Source organism: Anser cygnoides, chromosome 9, assembly GCF_040182565.1.
Source record: "Anser cygnoides isolate HZ-2024a breed goose chromosome 9, Taihu_goose_T2T_genome, whole genome shotgun sequence".
Taxonomy (NCBI): domain Eukaryota; kingdom Metazoa; phylum Chordata; class Aves; order Anseriformes; family Anatidae; genus Anser; species Anser cygnoides.
This window is the reverse complement of record NC_089881.1, coordinates 25,513,903-25,535,404: the sequence shown is the minus strand read 5'-3', so window position 1 is coordinate 25,535,404 and position 21,502 is coordinate 25,513,903. Positions and strand designations below refer to the sequence as shown.

General features: G+C 46.1%; 1 protein-coding gene across 9 annotated transcripts in view; it reads right to left on the bottom strand.

Annotated features, from left to right (window-relative positions):
- VEPH1 (ventricular zone expressed PH domain containing 1) overlaps window positions 1–21,502 on the bottom strand; it is an 88,628-nt gene that overhangs the window by 23,836 nt on the left and 43,290 nt on the right. For all 9 annotated transcript variants that reach the window (XM_067002727.1, XM_067002726.1, XM_048059416.2 and 6 more), the window contains 3 exons: window positions 19,068–19,288; window positions 13,292–13,501; window positions 11,786–12,180 (listed from right to left, as the gene is read on the bottom strand). In XM_067002727.1, the coding sequence (XP_066858828.1) occupies window positions 11,786–12,180; window positions 13,292–13,501; window positions 19,068–19,288 (826 nt within the window). The remainder of the gene's footprint in view (window positions 1–11,785; window positions 12,181–13,291; window positions 13,502–19,067; window positions 19,289–21,502) is intronic.

Below are 21,502 nucleotides of genomic sequence, written 5' to 3'. Positions count from 1 at the left end.
TGCCGCGCTTGCTTCCTAGCCACAGGCAGAACAGACGGACAGACAGACAGAAGACAAGCCACCCTGCCGCAGCCGATGAGCTGGCATAGAGAGATCCATGTGCAGAGCCCCCCTCCCTGACCTCTCCTGAGGCTCCGTCCTGCCGGCACCCGCAGGGGGAAGCCAGGCGTGCGCAAGGCAAGCAGCGAGCCCACGCGTGCTCCTGCGAGCCACCAGGCGGGTCTCCCCGCGCAGCACCCGCGGCGTGAATCGTTCACTGAGGTGGCTGACACGGGGCCAGCTGTGCGAGGAGCATTACTCGGTCTCGTGCTGTCCCGCTGAGTCACAGTGCAGTGAAGGTGTAGGAATAAAATGCTGCAAGGAAATAGTCTAATCGGAACAGTAAGCGGTAACGTTTTGGAAGTGCTGTGGACCTGCTGACAACGGGAGCCAGCAAGAAGGAAGACTCCTGGGAGGCAGCCTCTATGTCCAGCCTCTGTGACCATCTTGAAATACTTGTTGCGAACATTTTTCGTCTAACCAAGATGTGAAAGCAAGAGAGAAATGTAATAAATATAGTATTTCACATACAAGCATTGCGTGAGAAATGAATTTGTCAGAAGCACAAAAGGCTGGGTCCCCAGAACCAAAATATCAGTGGGTCAAATTGTCACAGAATATGTGGCAAATTCACAGCCTGGGCTGCCTGAACCTGCCAGAGAGAGCAGGTGGCTGTCAGGGGCTGGGAGAAACTTCAGAAGCTGGCACGTGGAACCTGCTCTGTTACCCTTTGACAAAGCTGTTGGAATTTGTCGAGGAAAGGAAGTCACCTGCAGCAAGTGGGGACTGCTGGGGCTCCACTGCCACAAGGAGAAAAGGTCTGGGATGTAAAGGCAGAGGAAGATTAGAGTCCACAAAGAACAGCAGAGGCACCACACACGCTGCGGGGAAGGAAACAGGGGCCGAGGCATTGCATCGTGTTGGGAAGTGAAGGCAAGAACTAAAACTGGCTGTACAGGCAGTCAGAAAGGGGTGAGAACAGTGCTCCTTCCTCGGGGTAAGGCTCACAAGTTATCATTGACAGCGTTACAGCTGGTGAAGCTTGGATTACCTGGACACCACCGGGTTGCTCATCAGTCCATAACCACAGCAGGTGCACGAGCCAACGCGGGGCCAGAACGAGTGACGCTGCGCGGCAAGGAAAGCTGCAGGCGCTAGAGGGTCAGAGAGACGAGCTGGGAGGCGAGGAGGAACTTGGGGGAAGTTTCCTTTGCTGTGATACAGTGATGGGAAGAGGAGCTGAAGTGGGGCCACTGCTCCCGGCTTCTGGGAGGTCCTGGGCAGGTCTGAAAAAATGAAACCACCCAGGAACGTTGCCTTGGTTGAAGAAGGGAGAAATCTGCAGGAAGGGGAGCTTGATGCCAGGCGCTGGGCATTTGCACACCGCTCTTTGAAGAAAGTAACATTGAGTTGTGCATTTTGACTAATTCTGACGAATCTGGGAGTGCTGTTTGGGCTTTCTTAATCATCTGGGCACAAACCCACTCGAAATTCAAAGGAGCACCAAGATCTACAGTGAGGCAATACGGGAAGCATATGATCGTAAGCCTTCAGCACTGGAAAGTCGAGGCTTAAAGTTAAGCTAACAAAGATGTTAATGCTGCTAAACTGAGATAATAATCCTGGAAAGAAAATTACCTTAGCTGCAGATCACAAATGTCCCGTGCCTGCGAGCAACACTCCCACCTTAGCAGGAAAAAAGATAGGGCAGAAAATCTCTACTACTCTTGGCTAAGCAGCTGTGGGGAAGGCCTGAGTCTAATCTAATTACCCAAGCCACTAACCTGACAGTGTTCACATTCAATATACAAGAGGAATTTGGGAAACTGAAGGGGTTAATTAGACCGACCCTAAGTCCTGGGATGTATTACAGCACAGAACTAAACGCTGTCTCCAAGGAGCCTGCTGACAGAACGCTCCTCCACCAGCATGGTCCAAACTAAAGATCCCTGGCTTATGCATCGCAGATGCTAACAAAGAACCTTAATTTCAATATACTCCCCCAGACGTAGAGGTTTGGCTTTGGTCCACGTGTGTGAAAAGTTTAATGCTTCATTATGGGAAATCGCTCTTAGCTAAAAGTGACCATAAAGCACGTTCTGCCACTGCTCAAAGGAGCTGGCAGTCACTGCCTTCCTCTCCAGTGAGCACGGCGCTTCTTTTTTCATTACAAGTGGAGGAATTGACAAGAAACCTGGGAGGCATGCGAAGGCTGCAGGCCAGCGCTGGAGTGCCTTAAACAATTGTGCAAGGCAGCAGAGCCCGGAGCCGGAGCTCCTGTCCCCCACATCACGTCCACACGAAGCCGATGAAGCCCCAGCCGTGCCGTCTGCCACAGAAGCCGCTGCAGCTGTGGGCAGAGGGCGGCGGAGCCCCGGGGAGCAGCTGAGAAAGGGCACTTGGTGTTAGGTGGGACTGTGCTCAATAGGACCGTGAAGGAGGTTCCTAAAGGCCACAGAACAAAAAACTGCATGGGATATATGGAGGGACACCAAAATCTAAGAAAACGCTTAGCAAGACACTGGATGACATGGAAAAAATGCTGAGGCTGATAACGCATGCCAAAATAAACGTCAGCTCAAGCGCTGGAGCCCATGCTGGCTGAGCAGAAAGCTAATTCCTGGAAAAAAGTAACATTCATCTGTCAATACCAAGTGAAAAAAGCCTCCTACTCAATTCAGACAATATTCAAACCTTTGGTACGAGATGAGCAATTACTCATAGCAGTTTCTACTACATTTGATATGCTGAATGTGGCAATATCTGGTAACAAGCCAAAGTTTACTGCACGCAGCTCTAAATTGATGGCACGGAACTGCTAGTTTCAACACACAACAGCTAATCTCAGCTATCCCATAGTTAGTGGGAAGTGATATTAAAATAATAAACCTATTTCTGATGAAAACTAAGATGACCCTGATCCCTATCTAGCAGCGTTTCACTGTACTTTGCTCAACTGCCAACCACAATGTCACTGCCACGGCCATTTATTCTTATGGTTGTGGGAGATCTTTGAATAGGCAAGGCTAAATGAATTTCTTATCATCCAGGCACATGAAGCTGCCACCGTTTCAGACAACTAGTTACGCTGTGCCATTTCACAAAACGTTTAAAATGGAAAAAACTATATGGTGATTTTAATTAGCAGCAGCAGCAGAGACCGACATGCAAGACTGACGCACTGGATCGACAGACACGGCAGAACACCATGCAGGATAACCAGCAGCCCGCTGGAGCACACGTTCCCACCAACAACCTCAGAGACAGACCTCTAACTAAAAAAACTAATCCTAAACCACACAGGGTGAGTCACGGTCCTTCAAAATTTGACAGCATCCATTGAACTGCAACCATGTCAATAGAGTTCTCTTCTTCTACATCCCACGTAAAAACATTGCAGATATTGTAAATGTTACTCAACAGGCTATCGAGCCTGTCTGGTTCAAAACGCCCCCCAAAATGTTTGTATTATATAGTATTATCCTACCACCCAGCTGTTGTTAGACACTTTTGTATGCTACATTTTCATTTTTAAGAAGCTAAACCAAAGCACTGTTTCCAGAAGTGAAAATATAACTCTTTACAAGCATTTTCCCTCTCATGTAGGGATTTCAATTCAGAGTCCCCACACTACATCCCACTGCAGCACAGAGTAGTAACATTAACTGCTTCTTGATATTACTAGTATAACATTACACCTTTATAGCATCTTATTCAAGGATCCCAGAGAACCATGAATTAAACCTCAAAGCACCCATTGCAGCAGGCCATTTTTGCTGTACCTTCTGGGTAAGCTAGAAGAGTGGCAGGCTCATTTAGGAGCGAAGCACGCACATAACACATCCGTGTTCATACTTGTGCTCAGACACGCTCTGAGAATGGAAAAGGTACTTCCAAAACCAGTGTAGAATTAACAAATTACATGTACTTACGTGTTCAGTATATACAGTTTAAGAAGATACATTTTTGGGCTTTCCTAAAGCACATCTCCACACATTGGCTGAGCTTTAGGTAAGCTACGTTGCATACTTTTTCCAGTCCCTCATTGCAATGATCTATGAAACACTATGAACCAAATCTCAACCTTGTGTAATCCCAGCTGATCCCAGAGGAATTAAAGCAGAGATAATAATGCATAGCAAGACCTATTTGCACCTGTGAAACTTTAAGGCAGCCATTTCTAGGGAAAACAACTCATTGCATTTGCATTTGGCAGTGCAGAGCGGCTGACAAAGGGGAATGTGATGGCTGAACAGGGACCAGGTTCACGAGGCTAGCTAGGAAAGGGGAGCAAACAGATTTTTACTTAAGATGAGTAAAAATAAATCATTTGCAGGCCTGAATCAGAGAATAAAAAACAGTTGAATTCATATAACAGGAAAGCACACACAACTTAGAAAAACACTTCATTTAGTGTCCTGTCCCATCTGACCTAAATTAGGATTCATGGAAACACCATTTCAGCCATCAGAGCTGTGACTACCACACGGGCTCATAAAAGCTTTAACTGCAGAAAAAGAAGACAACCCAACAGACTAGCTTAAGAGTGCTAGCCCTTGGAGCTGGACAATGGATATGGTCATTTTACTTGGGCCAGAAAAACCTCTTGCACTTGTCAATGTGTCAAAAGACACCAAAGGATGACCAGGCTCCCCTGAAAACACGACTGCTGGTCAGGAAGCACTTCTCACCACGTCTGCTGGCAAGTCCTAAACTCCTAGCAAGAGAATAAGCACCAACTTGTTTTTTTTTCCTACAAGAAACAAGAGAATATATGTTGCAATTTTAAAGTTCACTACTAAATGCTTGTGCCTGGGGAAAAAGAATATAAGCACAAGAATTTGTCAGAGTTGTTGCTTGTTGTTTACTCCAGCTTACCATGCAGGGGTAGCCAGGAGGGATGTAACGTAGTCAAGTAGGTACAGAGTCACTGGTTCTGGGAACAATTCACGCATTATTTGATTTACAGTGGTAATCCTTTACTATTAAATAAAGTCTGTTAATAGGAGTAAAAGTATGCTCATAAATTTCCCAAATAGACTCAAACCCACCCATAAACATGAAACTGGAGAACAAGAAATGGATAAAACTTCTTAAGTGTCAAACCATTTTCAGCTTCCTCAGTTTCCTTTTCTCTTCAGTTTAGATTACAGATAAGGATGCAAACAGTAAATATGTTTGTAGGAGAAAAGAGTAATTTTTAAAGCAGTCAGCTTCAATAAACTATTATTTTTTGGAGCACTACTAGCTTTACGTGCATGCCATAACCCAGCTCAATGGGCACTTCCCCCAGTAAGTCACCCAAACTACAATGCAGAGGTACGATGTCAATGGGCTCGGGGAGCCCGCTACAATGCGGTCAGTACGCAGAGTTCAAATCTGAGTGGTAAAAGCCATATATGAGAACATACAGATTTGCTTAACTTCATAACATTTTCTGACTCCTTCTCTTCCCCGTCAGGGTCATGAAAAGCCTGTGCCGTCTGGGAAGGTCTACCTCTCTCACGTCATCCCATCTTCAGCTGCAAAAGCGCACTTCCCTTTCTGCCTGAATCGATGACTGAAGCACAAAGAGCCCACGATGCCCATGCAGGACAGCCAGGTCCTGGGGAAATGTCCCCATCCCCATGGCCACCTCCACTCGGCACCCGCAGCCTGGCGGGGGGCTGGTGCTTGCCCCATGGCACGGGCACCAGCCATGCAGGGCTCTTCTCCCCTGCTGAAATCGGAGCTCAGGTGTAGCAGGCAGGGCAGGGTAGGGCAGGGCTGTCATCCTGCTGAGAGCGCGCCTCAGGGAAGCACAGGGTCCGTCCTGGTCCCCACCACCGCTCCCAAATCCAAGCCCTCTGGTTTGCCTTTGAGGAGCGCTAACAAATCCCCTTCGGGAACCCCTCTGCTATCACCAGGTAAATCACATCTGGGGGTCGGCCTGTTCCAGGGAGGCTTCCAGACCAGCACACCAGCTGCTGTCACCGCAGACGCGAGGGCAGGCCGCTACGAGCGCCTCCACACCCCCGTTACGCTCCCCGCACCACGGGGGCTCTCTACGCAGCCCAGGGCCTAGATCACCGCGAGCAAAAGGGCCAGCCCGCGCGTTCGCGCCTCCATTTTCACCGCCTCACCTGACATTCGGGATGGATTTGAACGTTAATACCAGTTCCACAGGATAAAACACCAACTAATGTTTCTTTGGCCTAGCAGAAACGGAGCTGATCTCTGGAAACGCTGGCCTGAGCCCGCGCAGCGCCGCGGTGCCGCTGAGGGAGCGGAGGTGCATCTGGTCCCAATCAGGCCGGGCCGAAGGAATGCTGGAATCGATCGGCCCGGTGCAGAGGCGAGCACTGCAGGGGACCAACGAGCTTTTCCATCTACTCCGTCATGTGGTACCGATTAGCTCTCGGTACAGCATAAAACATAACAACAACCAGATTTCGGGCCAGATATTGCAACCTGTTTCCCCTGCCACCGCCTCCTTTATCAGAGTTCTGTCGTTAAGCCCACAAAATATTTGCTGTTTATATTTCCTCCTGCAGGGCAACAAGGAGCCAGGAGCGGCTCGCTACTATAAAGTGGCTATAACATCGTTCCTTGAATTTTTAACGTGGCTGCAGCACCCAAGAATTGAGTGATGCATCCGATGTCTCTGGCCTCGGTCCTTCTGAGGTAGAGAGCACAAATCCTCCACTGCCCTCTGTGCACACACACCGTGTTTTCTTTCCAGTGGCTTGCTTGGCACTGAGCTGTAGGCAATAACAGTGGTGTTTTTATTTCAATTGTCTGAAGAGCCCCTAGAACTAGAGGAAAGACAGGGATCTCCCCTCAAGTTATAGCCAAAATTAGCAGTTCCACAGGCTCGTGTCTGGGAACTGTTTGACACCAGCCACTCGTTGCCAGGGGCAGGCCATTCAGCCACGCCATTTGATCCGCTATCCCTTCATGTCTGGGAAAGGAGAATACGTCAAGACTTACCCAGCATGCAGGGGTCGGGGTAAAGCCCAGCGAGGCTAGAGCAGACGGAGCCACCAGCTCCATGCTGCACGCAGCAGAAGTTGGACTAAACCAGGTAAGATATTGATTCAGGCTGGGTGTTGTGACACTCCTGAGGTCAGCTCTGGCAGGTCACACCACCATTAATGACCAACACAGAACACGGTTTCTTGTTCTCGGTCACTGAAATTCCAGTGGCACCGAGGTGGTGGAAATCCTTCCCAGCCTATGCTGAAAAGCAGTAGCAAAGCTGGGGAGTGTTCAGGAAATTAGAGAGGCACAGCTCTGGGCTGCTGCCATCAGCAAGATCCCGGAGGTACCGATAAGACAGAAGATCACAAACCATCTGGAAAAATATGGGCTGATGAAAACTGCTTAGCTCCGTGGAAGCTAAAGCATTTGACAAATACAGTGGCCTCTTTTTTTTTTTTTTTTTGAGGAAAAGGTCCACAGGATTAAGAGGATTAAAGTGATGAACATGATATAAAAGAATGTCCCAAGTTGCTTAAAGCACAGCAGAGATGAGAATCCATGCAAGGTGGTTGAAACTAAGTGGGAACCGAACCAAACCATCAGCCCCAAACTGAAACAACCTAAAATAAAAGGATTTTTGTGGTTTCAGATGCCTTCTTTATGCACCATTTTAAATCCCCTCTCACACTGCAGTGTAAGTCCCAAAAGATTCACTTATGCACGTACACACGGACCCAGTAGGTTGTTGGATCTTGTCCATTCTTCAAAACCTTTTCTTGACCCTTCTCAACTTGACCATTTCCTTAGCCTAAGATGTTCTGCACCCTGCTTGCGCTGCAGCAGCATCATCCAGTTCACAGCTCTCCTCTGCCTGACGCACATGTAGCCCAAAACTGTAAATACCAAATGGGATAACAGAGCTGAGGACACGTCAATGTGCACGGGAGGCATCTTCAAATTAACTGTCACAGACTGACCGTGGATCCCCTCTTACGGTTTTTAACCAGTATCCCCTTCAGAGTTGTAAAATCCATCACTCGAGTCAATATTTCATAAATTTTGACTATAGTTTAAATTGAATGAGCTTATAAATCAACAAAGAGCCTGAAAAAACGCATCCTGTAAAGGAAAAATATTTTGCCACGGCTATGAAATACATACCAAATGCATGAATCAACAAAAAAAGGAAATTTGCAGAACGGAGCAGAGATGTAATCAAAGACACGCAGGGGAACTGGAGCGGCCGGCAGATCTGCCTCCCGACCCACACTCGGTCTCCAGTGCCTGTGACGCTGGAGTTGTAGCCACAGGCTGGCTGGTAGCGTAAGGCAGGGATGAGAAGCAGTAACGTCTTTTATTAAACCAACGGGTGGGTGTAGAAGAACCAGGAACGGTTGAGGGGCCACCAGCCATTCGTCAGCTGTGTCAAACCCAGAAGCCAGCCTCTCCAGGTGTCTTTAATGTGCTTTCAGAAGTCCTCCACAACCTCCTCTGGCAGCGCAAGCTTGTAGTGCTTCTAGAGAGCTTTTCCTACTGTTTAAGCTGCATCTTTTTTGTTGATATTAAAGCTCATTATCTTGTTCAGCATGGGCTGTACCTTTAAGTTTTACACATAGCTGAGAACCATTATCATATCCTCCTTCAGCCTTCTCCTTTTCCAGTTAAGTGCATTTTTTTTTCCAATTTTCCTCACAAACCATGCTTCCCTGACCGTGGGCACCCTTCTTGCTTCCCTCTGCTGTCTTCAGTGCTCGGGCAGTACCTGCAGGGCACGTCCTCCAGCTATGGAGGGATCAAATCAAGTGACTTCCCTCTGCACGCAGCTGCCTGCAGCGCTCAGGGATCGAGGGTGGGTGGGATGTCGACTCCGACTCGAGCAGGAGCCCAGCCAGTGCCGTAACCTGGTGTTCGCTCGCAAAGGGTGAGGAAAAGCTGTAGGTGAGGAGTGCAAGAACAGGACAAGCAATAATTTCCCTTCCACTCACCTCACACCTCCAGCTGTGGCTCTGGCATTTCCAGTGGCAGGGAGGTATTATTTTGGTAACTCTTGAACGGCTCTAATCCATGAATTTACCTAGTCGCTTCTGAAAACAGGTACACCTTCAGTATAGCTAATGCACCGCAGCAATCAGTTCTGCCACTTATTTACGTGCATCCGATTAGGTGTTACGAGGCACCTATTTTGTATATTTTGAATGTGCTTCCTGCTGACTTCGCTACGTGTTCTCCAGTACACGCATTAGGACAGACAGTGAGCCTCCCCCAGCTAGTCTTCTCTGTCGCTCATGATTTTACAGATCCCCATCACTTTTCTGCGGTGTGCAGTCCCAGTCCAGTTCATTTTTCTTCATTTCGAGGTCTCCAATTAAGCTCATGCTCCCCTTAACAGGTCTGCCTTGCCCTTCAAGCCCCAATTCATGCAGACAATGACATAACGTTGTCATCATGAGGTATCTGTTGTTCTTAATTCTTCCCTGGTCCATTTGCTTTTCTGCCTGCTGCCGAGCACCGAGCTGAACGTCCTCTGTCGTTCTGCAGGGCACTCACGTCGTACCTGGGGAACCTTCGTGAGCTCCCCGCTTATGGGAGCTAACGCTCGGCACTGCTGCCCCCGGGCCTGACCACGCTGCGTCCACCAAGCCTGGGCGCCCCAAACAGCGTGCAAACTGCTTCTCTCCTAGCCCCTGTGCCTCACAGCATACTTCTGGGGACGGCACCCAGTCTCAGTTTTAAGCAATGAGGAATTTACCATGTTCACAGGCAGTCCGGCCGAAGGTTAAACGCCTCCGGCATCAGCAGTACAAGCACGGTTCTGAATTCTGCTCAAGTGCACTGAGCAGAATTTGGCCCGTCACTAACGAGAAGTTCTTGTCACTGACGTTGACGCTTTCGACCTGAACGCGAGCTGCCACTTGACAGCCCAGGAAAGGCACGACTCTGACAACATGGTGGAATTTGGGGGAAATTTGCACTGTCCGTTGTTAGCAATCTGCAGCTCTCCTGTGTTGCAACACAATTTGCCACTATTTCCTCCCAGTTCTCTTTCATGGTGAGACATTGCTCTGAGGTGCCTCTCTTTTTATATTTTAACCCCTTTACGGACTAAATTTCCAGTTCAAAAATTCCTACATAACCAACATAAAATATTTAGAAATCTGTTAATATTTTCCAACGTTTTCTTAGTATTTTCTAAACATTTGATTTGAAAAGTAAAAACATACATTTGAATGAGTCTTTACAGTGTGTGGGAATCATAGAAGTCCAGTAACTGCCAGGTCTTTGATGGAGTGCTTTATGTAATATCTGAAGTATTAACAAAGCTGTCCCCTGTGTAAGGAGCCAGACTGCAGTTCTTTGAGCGTATTTAGAATGAGTCACATAAATCTCCAGTTCTGCACATGTGTCCCTACTCAAAGAATTTCCCTAAGAATGCTAGTTGCGGATTTCCAGGAAATTACAATAGTTTGAACGAATTTTGAAATAGTCACATGCTTAGAACATACCATAATAGGTACTTCAGAAAGGAAATGGAGCAATATATTTAAAAATATTCAGTGTATTGCACGTGATTAATGCAAGATCACAGCATTCAGCGCTTCAAGACGGATTGTTCACTCTTACTTTTCTATTGTATTTTTATGAAACAAAAGTTTCATCAATAATTCTAACAAATAACTATTTCAAATAGTAGACCTAACACTTGTCATTATTTAGAAATTCCCGCAGAATAAATTTTAAAAAATATATCGTTATATCCCTTTTATGGGTGGAGCCTGCTTTTCACTTATTGACTATTGAAAAAGTAAACAAACAGCTGGTAAGACATTTGATGGAAGTTACACAGTATTAGAAGATGACATTTTAAGCAACTGCAAATTAATTTATAGAGTCAGCTCCTCCTTACCATCAACATGACCCATGAAGGGTTGGACTGTGAAGTGCCCACAATCAACGACAAGTGGTTAGATGCACACAGAACTGTGCTAAAGTAACCGACCACTGCTCAGTATAAGCAAGAGGCTTACAACCGAACCTAAATAACTTTCCTTCAAAGAGCACAAAGGACCTATTTTGCAGCGTGTTGCACCCCTCCCGCACCCTGCAGCCTCACAAAAGCAGACAAAACAACCTTCTTGCACTTAAAAACAGATACCTGCCTGCCCTTGATGAAAGCAGAAAACATTAAAGAAGCCTAGGGAAGCGGTGAGGTAGTATCCAACCCAACCTGGAGCACCAGGATCTCATTTTATTGCTTTCAAGTAGCTTCTTTTCAGGGATAGAACATGCCGCGGGGAGGTTCCTTACCTGCTTCATCACTGGTGTAACTTGTAACTCATCTGATTTAACAATGTCATGTTAATGAGGGAGATCCAGGTCTGCTCTAGACCAACTCAGCAGGCCAAGAAGGACGTTTAAGTACCAGCATGTGCTACAAGTCCTGTCCTGTGCCCTGCAGGAGTGCCCGCAGGTATCTGCAGCCCTCACCAGCAGCCCCGGCTCTTCTGCTTGGGTGACAACTCTTGCCCTCTTCTGGAGGGCTCAGGTTTTAATTTTCCTGGGAGTTTGGGATAAGTGAGAGCTGCGCTATATCCCTGAAGGAAAACAGCAAAAGTCTTGGAAGATTTCCAAATACTACAATTTGTGAATGGTGTTATTTTATAAAACTTAGCTTCCTCCCCACCCATAAGCTCTGTGCTATAGGATCTTTGCTGCCCATTTGCCTGAATGCTGTGATGACATTCAGTGTCGTGTTAAAGTTGTAGCCTGAAAGGCTCAGGCCTCTTACCTTCAATAACACACTGGTCAGGGATAGGAATTTTCTTCCCCATCTCCATGACGTATGCTTTCACTTTACCCAAGTTTTCCTTCAAGTGCAAGTAGAGTTTGTCTTGGTATTCTGCAGGACTCTTCAGCACCTCTGCGCTTTCTTCATGGGCCTTTTCTCTAGTGGATTCTGGCAAATTTTCTGATTCCATGTAATCAATACTTTGGTGTGAAACCAAAGAATTTCCCAGTTGCATTTCTTCGGTATCAACGCCAAAAGGTAACTTGTCATTTTCTTGGCTAATGTAGATCTCGGTGAAGGAGACACCCGCAGGTACGTCCCCGTTCTCCTCATCTTGTCCACTGTCTAAGTTTACCGACTTCATGCGGACTGCATGCAAAGCAAGGCTTTTGGACCTGGAAGGCAAGTAAGGAAGGAAAAGTGCTTTGGAATAGAGGTAAGGTGGAACACAACATGCTGAGCAACGAGACAGAAATCATTTGAACATGTGCTCTTCCGAGTTACCTCTATGCAGCCAGATCGGAGAGCAGAGTGCAAGGCTAACTTAGCCAGAGGCAAATACCTTCTGATAAATATGCATTTCAAAAGCAAAATGCAAGCCAGTTTTAATAAGCAAATGAAACTAAATAATACCCATATATCACAACATCTGCGTGCCATGGAAGGAGCCAGTCAACCTATCTGCAAGGAACTTAAAACCCCAGCACTGCAGCGTGTGCTTTATTGATCACATCATAAAAATGCCATCCAGCGGAGATTTAACTGCACCAAACCTGAACCCGAACCAAGATTCAGCCTCCGTTTCTTCACTGCCCCATATCTGTATGCCAAACATAAAACTGAAGTCTCTGTAAGAGCAAAAGGCTAGAAAAGAAGTGCCTGAAAGCGCACAAGCAGAGGTGATGTGTGCTTGCAGGGACACTGGCTGTGAGGGCACACAAGTGGCCGTGCCCTTGTCAGAGCTGCAGGGGACGAGGCAGTGTCCCAGCCTTACCAGGGCTGCGGTTACCTTTGCTGTCAAGTTCACAGCAGAGTCTTTGCCAGAAATATTGGAGCAGGAAGAAGCAGCCTTGGCTGTGAACCCGTGGAGCACACACGGCCAAAGAGCTTTGTGGGTGCTGGTGAACGAGGGGCCTCGTCTCACCCAGGTCCTGGGAGAGTCACACTCGTCCCAGCACAGAGCCCAGGCAGACCCACAGACACAGGATTTGATGTATACCGTTAGCAGAAACATCCAAGAGAGGTCTCTATGCCTTCCCTTCTACAATTATCCGTGTGTAAATATTTTACTGTCCTTCCTGCTATTTTAGGGCACAGAACTGATTAAAAAAGTAACTTTGAAAGATTTCACCAGCCTTTAAATTCACAGATATGAGACTTGGTTCTTATTAGACTTAGGATGCCTATAACTATCATGCAAGCAGACCAATTTCTCAATATTTGAACCAAGTTTTCTTACAAAACCGATACTCACAAAAACCACTCATGCATTTTACAGAATCATACCTGTTAAATCTCATATCTTTCCTTTCTTCTTTAGAAACCTGGCCTAAACTGTATCTTCTTACTGAGCCAGGAGTACTGTTGTTGATGTTTATTTTTTCTTCAAAAGCCTGTATCTTAACTTGAAGTTTTTCTTCTTCTTCATTTCCATTCATAACAGATTTTAAATCATCCAGTGGTACAGGCGATTCTATTTCAATATCATTTTCTGTCCTAAGAAAGCAGAAAGCAGAGATTTAGCTCTGGCACACTTTGCTCCTAGGGATGCTGACACTGCATTTCCGCCCTTGACCCCTGTTATGTGTCTGCTAAAATAATTATGTTTCAGCAGAGATTTTCATAGAGGTTGATTAATCATTTTCAGAAACATCTTCTAGATCAACATCTCTGTCAGATGGATCAGAAACACTGAACATCTCTGACAACACTGGATTAGAAACTGCATGTGCTGTATCTGCATAAGCAAAAAACCTCTTTTCCTGATAGTCCCACAGGGAAAAGGTTTTCAGCTGAACTTAAACTATTCTTTCAAGCTTGCTAAACAGTGACTTATTGCATTATTTTCATAAACCAAAAGTAGAGCTAATTGTAGAGTTTATAGAAGTCTGTGGTTTAAAAAGTTTGACAAACGTACACACAGTTTGTACGGACTTAATGTACTCAGAGTAAGAAAAATATATTTTAAAATAACTCTGTGCATGGAAAGAAACAGGCTCAGGAAACTAAAACCTCAGGGTACCGTGCTGGTTCCTGGGATGGAAAACAGCACACTGTCCCTCCCAGATCCCAGCTCCGTGCAGCCATGGGGCCACAACTTTCCGAAGGAACCCAGGCTCGAATGAGTAACCACATCCCACAGGTGTTCAGAGGTGAAACCAGCCTGACCCGTACAATGTTCAGAAACTCCGCAACCAGAATCCTCCTAGAGAATGAAGGGATGTCTGGCAACATTTACTTAGTTCTGCAGTTCAAAAATAAGCTCATTTTCCCTTTACCCCACCCCGCTTATTTTGTTCTTCCTTTCTGCCCCCCTTAGGAGCAAACATCTGAATGGCTCAATCTGTGAAATATGGACACAGAAAGCCACAAATGAGAATTTTAACACACCACTTTCAAAGCAACAGCGTCTCAACAAGTCACGCTCACAGTTGGGAAGCCTATTAAGAAGTCCCAAACACTGCAAATTACTAATAGTGGAAACAAAGCATGCTTGGAAAAAAACACACAACCAAACAAAAAACAAAACCAAAAAAGAACAACTGTGAATACTGAGTGCATCATGAAGTGTGCCTTTTTGTTTGTTTTGATAAAGGCAGCTCAGGATATTTCTCAGGAGGGTTGGCAAGGTTTTGTCCTGTTTTGTTTTTAAATTTAGGCAATACCTCATAATATATTAACAGCACAGAACATTTTAGAAAAAAGTATTTTTTTTTCTAATAAAGAATCATGGTATGGCCTTTGCTAACAAATCTTCCTGCAGATGTAGGACGAGATTTAATTCCTTAGGACACCATCACTCCAGCAGCTCTGCCACCAGTGCTCTCATTTTGGGAAGCAAGCACTAGGAAAACATCTGACACATACATACACGTACAGCCCTCTGGCTGCAGGGTGGGGATGGATGGACGGACTGAAGGGGTTTATGAATGACAGCCCCAAGCCAGCAAGCCTTGAAGACGTTTGGAAATGAGAACAGACTTTCCTAACTGCACCTTTTTCCCCCAGCATTCTCCAGCTGAACCCCAGTGCCTTTGTGAGGGAAACACAAGAAAACGCTTCTGATAAAGAAACGCATCAGTGAATCGTCTTGCCATGTGCGCAGCAGTAAATCAGTAAGCACAAGGCTCATCACTGGTGCTCGCACCCCACCTTGGTTTTGACCCAGCTGATACCCAGCATTTCGAGCAACTGCGAGCGCTGCTGGCTGCGGGACGACGCACGGCGGGGCTCCTCTGCGGCACCACCAGCTCTCACGTGTACCAGCCTCACACTCGCATCGATTCCCAGGAAGCCAAAAGCACATGCCCCAAGAGAAAAGTTCAATGAAGCCTCCACCCCACGCCCAACGGGCTGCCTGGCAGGCCTTCCTGCTGGCCTCCCCTCGCAGCAACAGTAAAATAAACTATTGTTTGAAATCTTGGCAAGAGGCACCCAGTACATTGCTGAGGTTGCTGCAGAAGGATCAGCTTACACCAAAGCTTGGAGTGTTTCAAGAGGAAAAGGATGCACAAACTTATCGTGAGTCATAAGGACCTTGCTGGCAAAGACCTCCATGTTGCTGTGCTCCTCACTGGTGCACTGCTGTTAAATGCTCTTTTGCAAATTTTAGAAAGACACCAAAATATACAGGTCACCAAGTCAAGAGTGATGTATTAATTTGAAGAGTATTTCTCCAGAGCACCAACACCATTATCAGCATCACAGTCAGGTGCTTAAAATGGGCAGAAGAGGAGCACACAAGAATAGAAATTGCTAAAAATACACTGAGATGGGACTGGTTCCAGGATTCAACTCTGTTTGGAAGTAACATGAATGGCTCAAGTGCAGGTCCTCGTGGTTCATCAGCGTGCAGCCATAATCACCTCCTTAAACACGATGGAAGTGCAGCTTTGAAGAAGGCAAGCGGGGGATAGCACGGGGCAGACAAGGAGGGACTGCTTGTCAGAGCCAGCAGAATCTCCGGCTCGCAGTCAGGAAGCCCATCAAGAGCTTCCAAATATTGCAAGTAACCGATTATGGAAACGTAATCGGCCAGATAACGTCCAAGGCTGAGGTGCTACACGGAGCTGCAGACTGCATCCACCGACAGGTCAAACACACAGCAGCTCACAGCCTCAGCATCCGTGGGTGGTAACGGGGGAACTAAAACGCACGGAAATCTTAGATGTTATCCCAGTTCTCCTCACCGCTACAAGTGTTGATTTAAAGGAGGTCAAATACTGTACAAAATGAAAGGCAAATGAATGCTAAACGATGCTACGTGCTAGACCTATGCTCTCCTTGAAGGAAGAAAGAATTTCATCCAGCCACCAAATTGAGCAGCAGTTCTTACCCAGAACGATGGCTTGGAAGCACCGTTACATTTTCCTTCTGCCCTTTCTTGCCTTCTTTTAATTAACCATGCTACACTTGTAGGTTAGATCAGTCCATTAAGACTCCGCATGTGTTCTTAAAAAGCCCCTCTGAGACTGAGTAGCTTGCGATTTTGTGACAGCGAGGGGCAATAGAGCATCGCATGGTTTTAATTACACTCTCTACTAAACGCATGTAAAATTCCCAGTGTCAAACAACTCCAAGCCAGCCATCACTCTGAAGAAATCAGTTTCTTCTTATGTAAACACATGATTCTGGAAGGAATGGTTATAATCCAGCCACACATTTTAAAACCCTGTTTTCCTTTCACAGCACAAACACTCCGGATTGCTGCTCTTTAAAAACCACTGCAGCTCAGTAACTGCAGCAGCTCTGCAGCCAGGAGTGGATTTCCATGTTGATCCATGTTACATTATTGCACTTAACACAAGTCAGAAGAAATGCTGCAAAAATCAGTGGAGAGCTCTCACTTTACCCTTAACTGCTGCTCTATACTCGTTCTTGTCTGAGTTAGCCGATATTATGCTTGATAAAGGTTTGAAACGCAAAAGCAAATAACAAATCTATAACTGCAAAAAGTCTGCCTTTCTCTCTGCTCACTCACAGCCACGCTGAGGACCCCAGCTGCCAGCCTGCGAGGACCAGGGTCGCAAAGGATAAGGCAGACGATGCAGGAGAAATCAAGTAGAAAATGGAAAATAGTCCCAGAAAGGTTGGTTTGAAAGGGTCCAGCACAGCAACTGGTCCAGGAAAGCTGCATGTGAGGCAGACACCCCTCTTTGTCACCCAGAGCAGCATCAGGAACAGGCTTTTATTCGTGTTTTATTCTGGTGAAGCAATACGAATTGCACCTGCCTTGTGGTGAGAGCACCTGTGTTGCATCAACTGCCTGAGCTCCTAAAAGCAGCGATTTATCACCAGAAATATTAAAAACTGATAGCAACAGCAAAACAAACAGTGTGGAGGAACTTGTGTTTCAAGTTCCTTCCACTGCAGATAGAAGGCCATACTCTGCCCTCTCCTCCTCCCCCAGGCTCCACACACAAAATTGTATTTTGCTTCTGTAACCATGCACATACACAGCTGAAACAGCTTCTACCCCTCAGCAAAGCAAGTCCTTAAAGGGGAATTTTACAGAGAAATAGAGAAACACGACAACAAAGTTCTAACGAAAACCTTTTCCTGTTTTTCTTTTTTTTTTTTTTTTTAGGGTGGGTAGATCTGCTCTAGTGATAAATGTCATGCACAGAAGATAATTAAGGAATAGGAAAACCATAACATTTTAGCAAATAAAGTAATTTCTCTATCATAAATCAAGTGACCAGTCCTGGGCTGCAAGAGCAATTATTACACTTCGTTACTGAAACCTCAATTCCTGTCCTGTTTCGTTACAGTTCCCATAACATGTGACATTCTTCTGGCCCCCTTCGCTGGGACAACTTGCCTACTCTTTTTTGTAGTTGAACTTGACTAGTTTGAAAACCACGTACGTCATTTCATGCTCACTCGGTTATTTCCACTTAAGCTTTTTCACTGTCTTCAGTGAAGCTTTTCACAAAGCCAGTTCTGAGGGCTCTGTTTCAGCAGATTTCTGCCACCAGGTGATGTGTGCACATTTATTACAGCCTTGTAAAATAAGTGGCTATATCGGGGTTCCTCTCCTTTCTCATTTTTAACTCTCCAGGATACCAATTAATTGTTTCTCAAATGACCTCAATGTTTTGGCTTCGACCCTACCAGTCTGTCTCCAAAGCTATCCTTCATGGTTATGAGTTTTCTGACATCTGCGTTAAATTTTATATCACAGGATTGCTATTCCTTTGTGCCCTCTTGACCTATTGCAGTATACGCAATGCTAATTATAAGTCTCTCCCTAATTAAAAGTGACTACTATCAGATATTTAAATAACACGTTCTTAATGTGACAAATGCAGCAGTGCTCCCAATGCTTTAATCTCAGGATACAAGTTTAAGGAGGCTAAGTGCTCAGAACATTTTTGTACACGCTTGAGAATATTTTTTCAGACTTGTTTAGCAAACCTTTGTCACAGAGCTGTGCCAGTCATTGTTCTCCTCAGCTTCAGTGGTTATCTTCTAGAATAAACTCAATGATAATTGTGTAGCCTGACTTCACCGATTTATTTTTAACTGAAGCTTTTCAGATTGCCTTAGTCTACTTATCTGGGATGTAGCCTTCTTTCTGCTCTTTTGTAACTGCTAAAACTTTAACAGCTTCTTTTTTCTCCCTTGCCAAATGACACAGCTGCTGCTGCGTGATGTTCAGAGGCCATTCTGCCTGGTAGCGTGCATCTGGCATTTGCAGCGCACCTAGGCTCTTACTGACATCCCGGAACTATGGATTTCTGCTTTAGTGTCGATCGTCCTTATTCCTGCGTTTGAAATGCATGCCTCAAGTTACTTCTACAAGCACGGATGTTCTCCATCGGGTGTCTGCACGCTTACCTGACCCTATAAATAATGCAATCCAATAGCTGAGTGAGTATACACTGGAACAATACATGAGAGATATCAAGATCAATTTGAAAATAGAAACTTACAGGAACTGCAGTACAGCTTATTTTCAGCTGGATGCTCATTCATTGCAACTTGAGTATATTTAATATAAATTCACACTGCCTCGCACAGCCCCTGGGACTGCCCCTCATCACACAAAACCCAGCTTTACCTGGCTGCTGACACGTTGTCATTCTCTAGCTGTCGGACGAGGAGCTTGGCTATGGCAGTGAAACTGTTGCTCATGCGGTAGATGTCTCTGCTCTGGGTGCCCAAGATGCTGGAGAAGGCATCAGTGAGACTCTTAATTTCCAGCAAAAGGATGTGGTGAAATGAGTGCTCCATGTTGGCCAGATGGCTCACCAAATACATCAGGCACATCCTGGCTCGCTCCTAGACAACATAAGGAGATAAAAAAAAATTTAAACAAATGAATTCAATGTTTGCTTGCACAAGGCCGGTTTGTGTGCAGGCTGCTGATTAAAACATTGCCATCAGGGAATTAGGGAATAGTGGCTACCCCACGACTAACAAAAAGGCAGCTGCACCAAAAGCACACTTTACTTTTGCGTGCTGTCAACATCGGCTTGGTGTTCGGCTTGGTGCTGCCCAACCTGGCTTAGCTTCAGTACACCTTTGTCTGCTTCTCAACCCAGAAACGGAGTCCCCAAAGCCTTTGGAGGGCCCTGCATTGCTCCAGGGCAGTAGATCAACCTGGTTCACAGATCAGAGCACCAGCAGCAGCCTTGGCTCCTATTTCTTCTTTGATGAGCCTTGTGAGCCTGGCCAAGCTACCTCACCTGCCCATAACCCAGTTTCCATGCTTGCTTTTCTTTCTTTTCCTTCCTTCTAACTCCCGGGCTGTTTCTGGCAGGCAAACACTCGTGCTCGTGTGCCCCCAGCTCAGCAGGGAGCAGACCCTGTGGCTCAGGGCTGCTCTGCACGGCCCATGGCTGACTCCATTGGTGTGGCTTTGTTACAGACCCATTGCATTTATGGGCTAATTTCCAAATTATTGCCTCGTCCACATTATCCTCCACAACTGCAACCACTCAAGAGCCACCAGGCAGTTAGAGTGAGCTCTGCGCATGCCACCAGCTGTGACAAGCACATAGCCAGGAGCAAATACCCATTTTTCCAGAGCACAGAAGTGTTTCCCAATCATGACTTCCTTTCTGGATCTGTCGGGTGTTGCCCGTTTGCTATATTAAGCAGTGTCACCCCAGACCCTGTCTTCACCAGGGCTCCCCAGACCGAGAGGGACTCCTGCGATGGCGTCCTGCAGAGGAGAGCCAGGCACGGGGCTAATGGCGAGGGGTCGGAGGGCCTCAGAAATCACAGGGGCACTCTCCTTCCATTGTGCTGCATCTAGGAGCAACGCTCAGATGAGACCCGTGACTAACACTGAAACAAAGAGGGGTTTAAAATGAGATTTCGTTTTACGATCTCGCCACACGCGATAAGCTGCTGTCTGGCAGCTGTATCAATCCCTGCCAACACGCTGAAGTCTGATATGCCCGCCGTAGCCAAAGTTTTGCTGGTCAATTTATCAGCAAGATCACATCCCCCACAAATTACAATTAAAGGGGCTGCTTCAGATCATAATGTAAGAAAAAAAAAAAAAGGCAAATATTTGCTAACAAATATGTTATCTCTGCTTGGCGAGTGCACACAGTTCCAGTTCCAAGTATCTCTGTATGCACATGGGCAAGTTCTCACACTAAAACACAGACCCTGACGGCAAAGAAATGCATGAGGGTTTCTTTGTTTTGTTATAATTGTTCTAGGTGTATAAGGTTCCACAACCCTAAAAATACCTAAGTGGTAAAAGCAGCAAAGAGAGAAGCAATTAACTCAGAGCTCATATCGGATCCTCCGCTGGGATACCAGCGCACGGCTCCCCTTAGCGAAACCCCCTCCACGCTCAGCAGATCGTTACAGAAACCTGGAGATGTTTTGCTGTTAGAACCTGTGCTGAAATGCAAGCAGAAGCACTTTAGGGAAAAAAAAAAAAACTAAATCTCTTCTTCCCAAGTATTAGCAGAAAAGGAGGGGAAGCTGCGTGCCATATACGTCCTCCCAGCACTGCAGGGCAATAGCTTTATTGCCTCAGATTTCAGAAAAAAAACTCCAAATTCTTCCGGGACTGTGTAACAGGAGAAAAAACAGTGCTGGAGGTTTAATTCCAAGTATAGCTGGGTCATAAAAATACACGGGAGACTTTGGCAGAGCGTTGCCCAAGTATCACGGCTGAGACACTTTTTGAAGGAAAAGTCAACTTCTTTCAAACAAAAGGAGATCGGCTACGCCGTGCCATGACAGAGATAAATGAGCGCAGCTTATCGGACAAATTGCTTCCCCTCAGCCGTATGTGGAAAAACTACGGCTACTTCTTCGGGCTGCTGTGACAGAACGGGCCTTTTTCTCAATGGTTTGAAAGGGGCTGACTTTTTGGTAAATATTCACTAGCTTATTTGGAAGACATTCCTCCCTCCAAGAGATAAACATAGGCTCAATTAACATTTAAAACACATTTTTGTTTCCTAAACAAACTGTGCAGCAGACGCAGCTCGAAGAGAAGTTGTGACCCTTTTCATGTCACTTTGA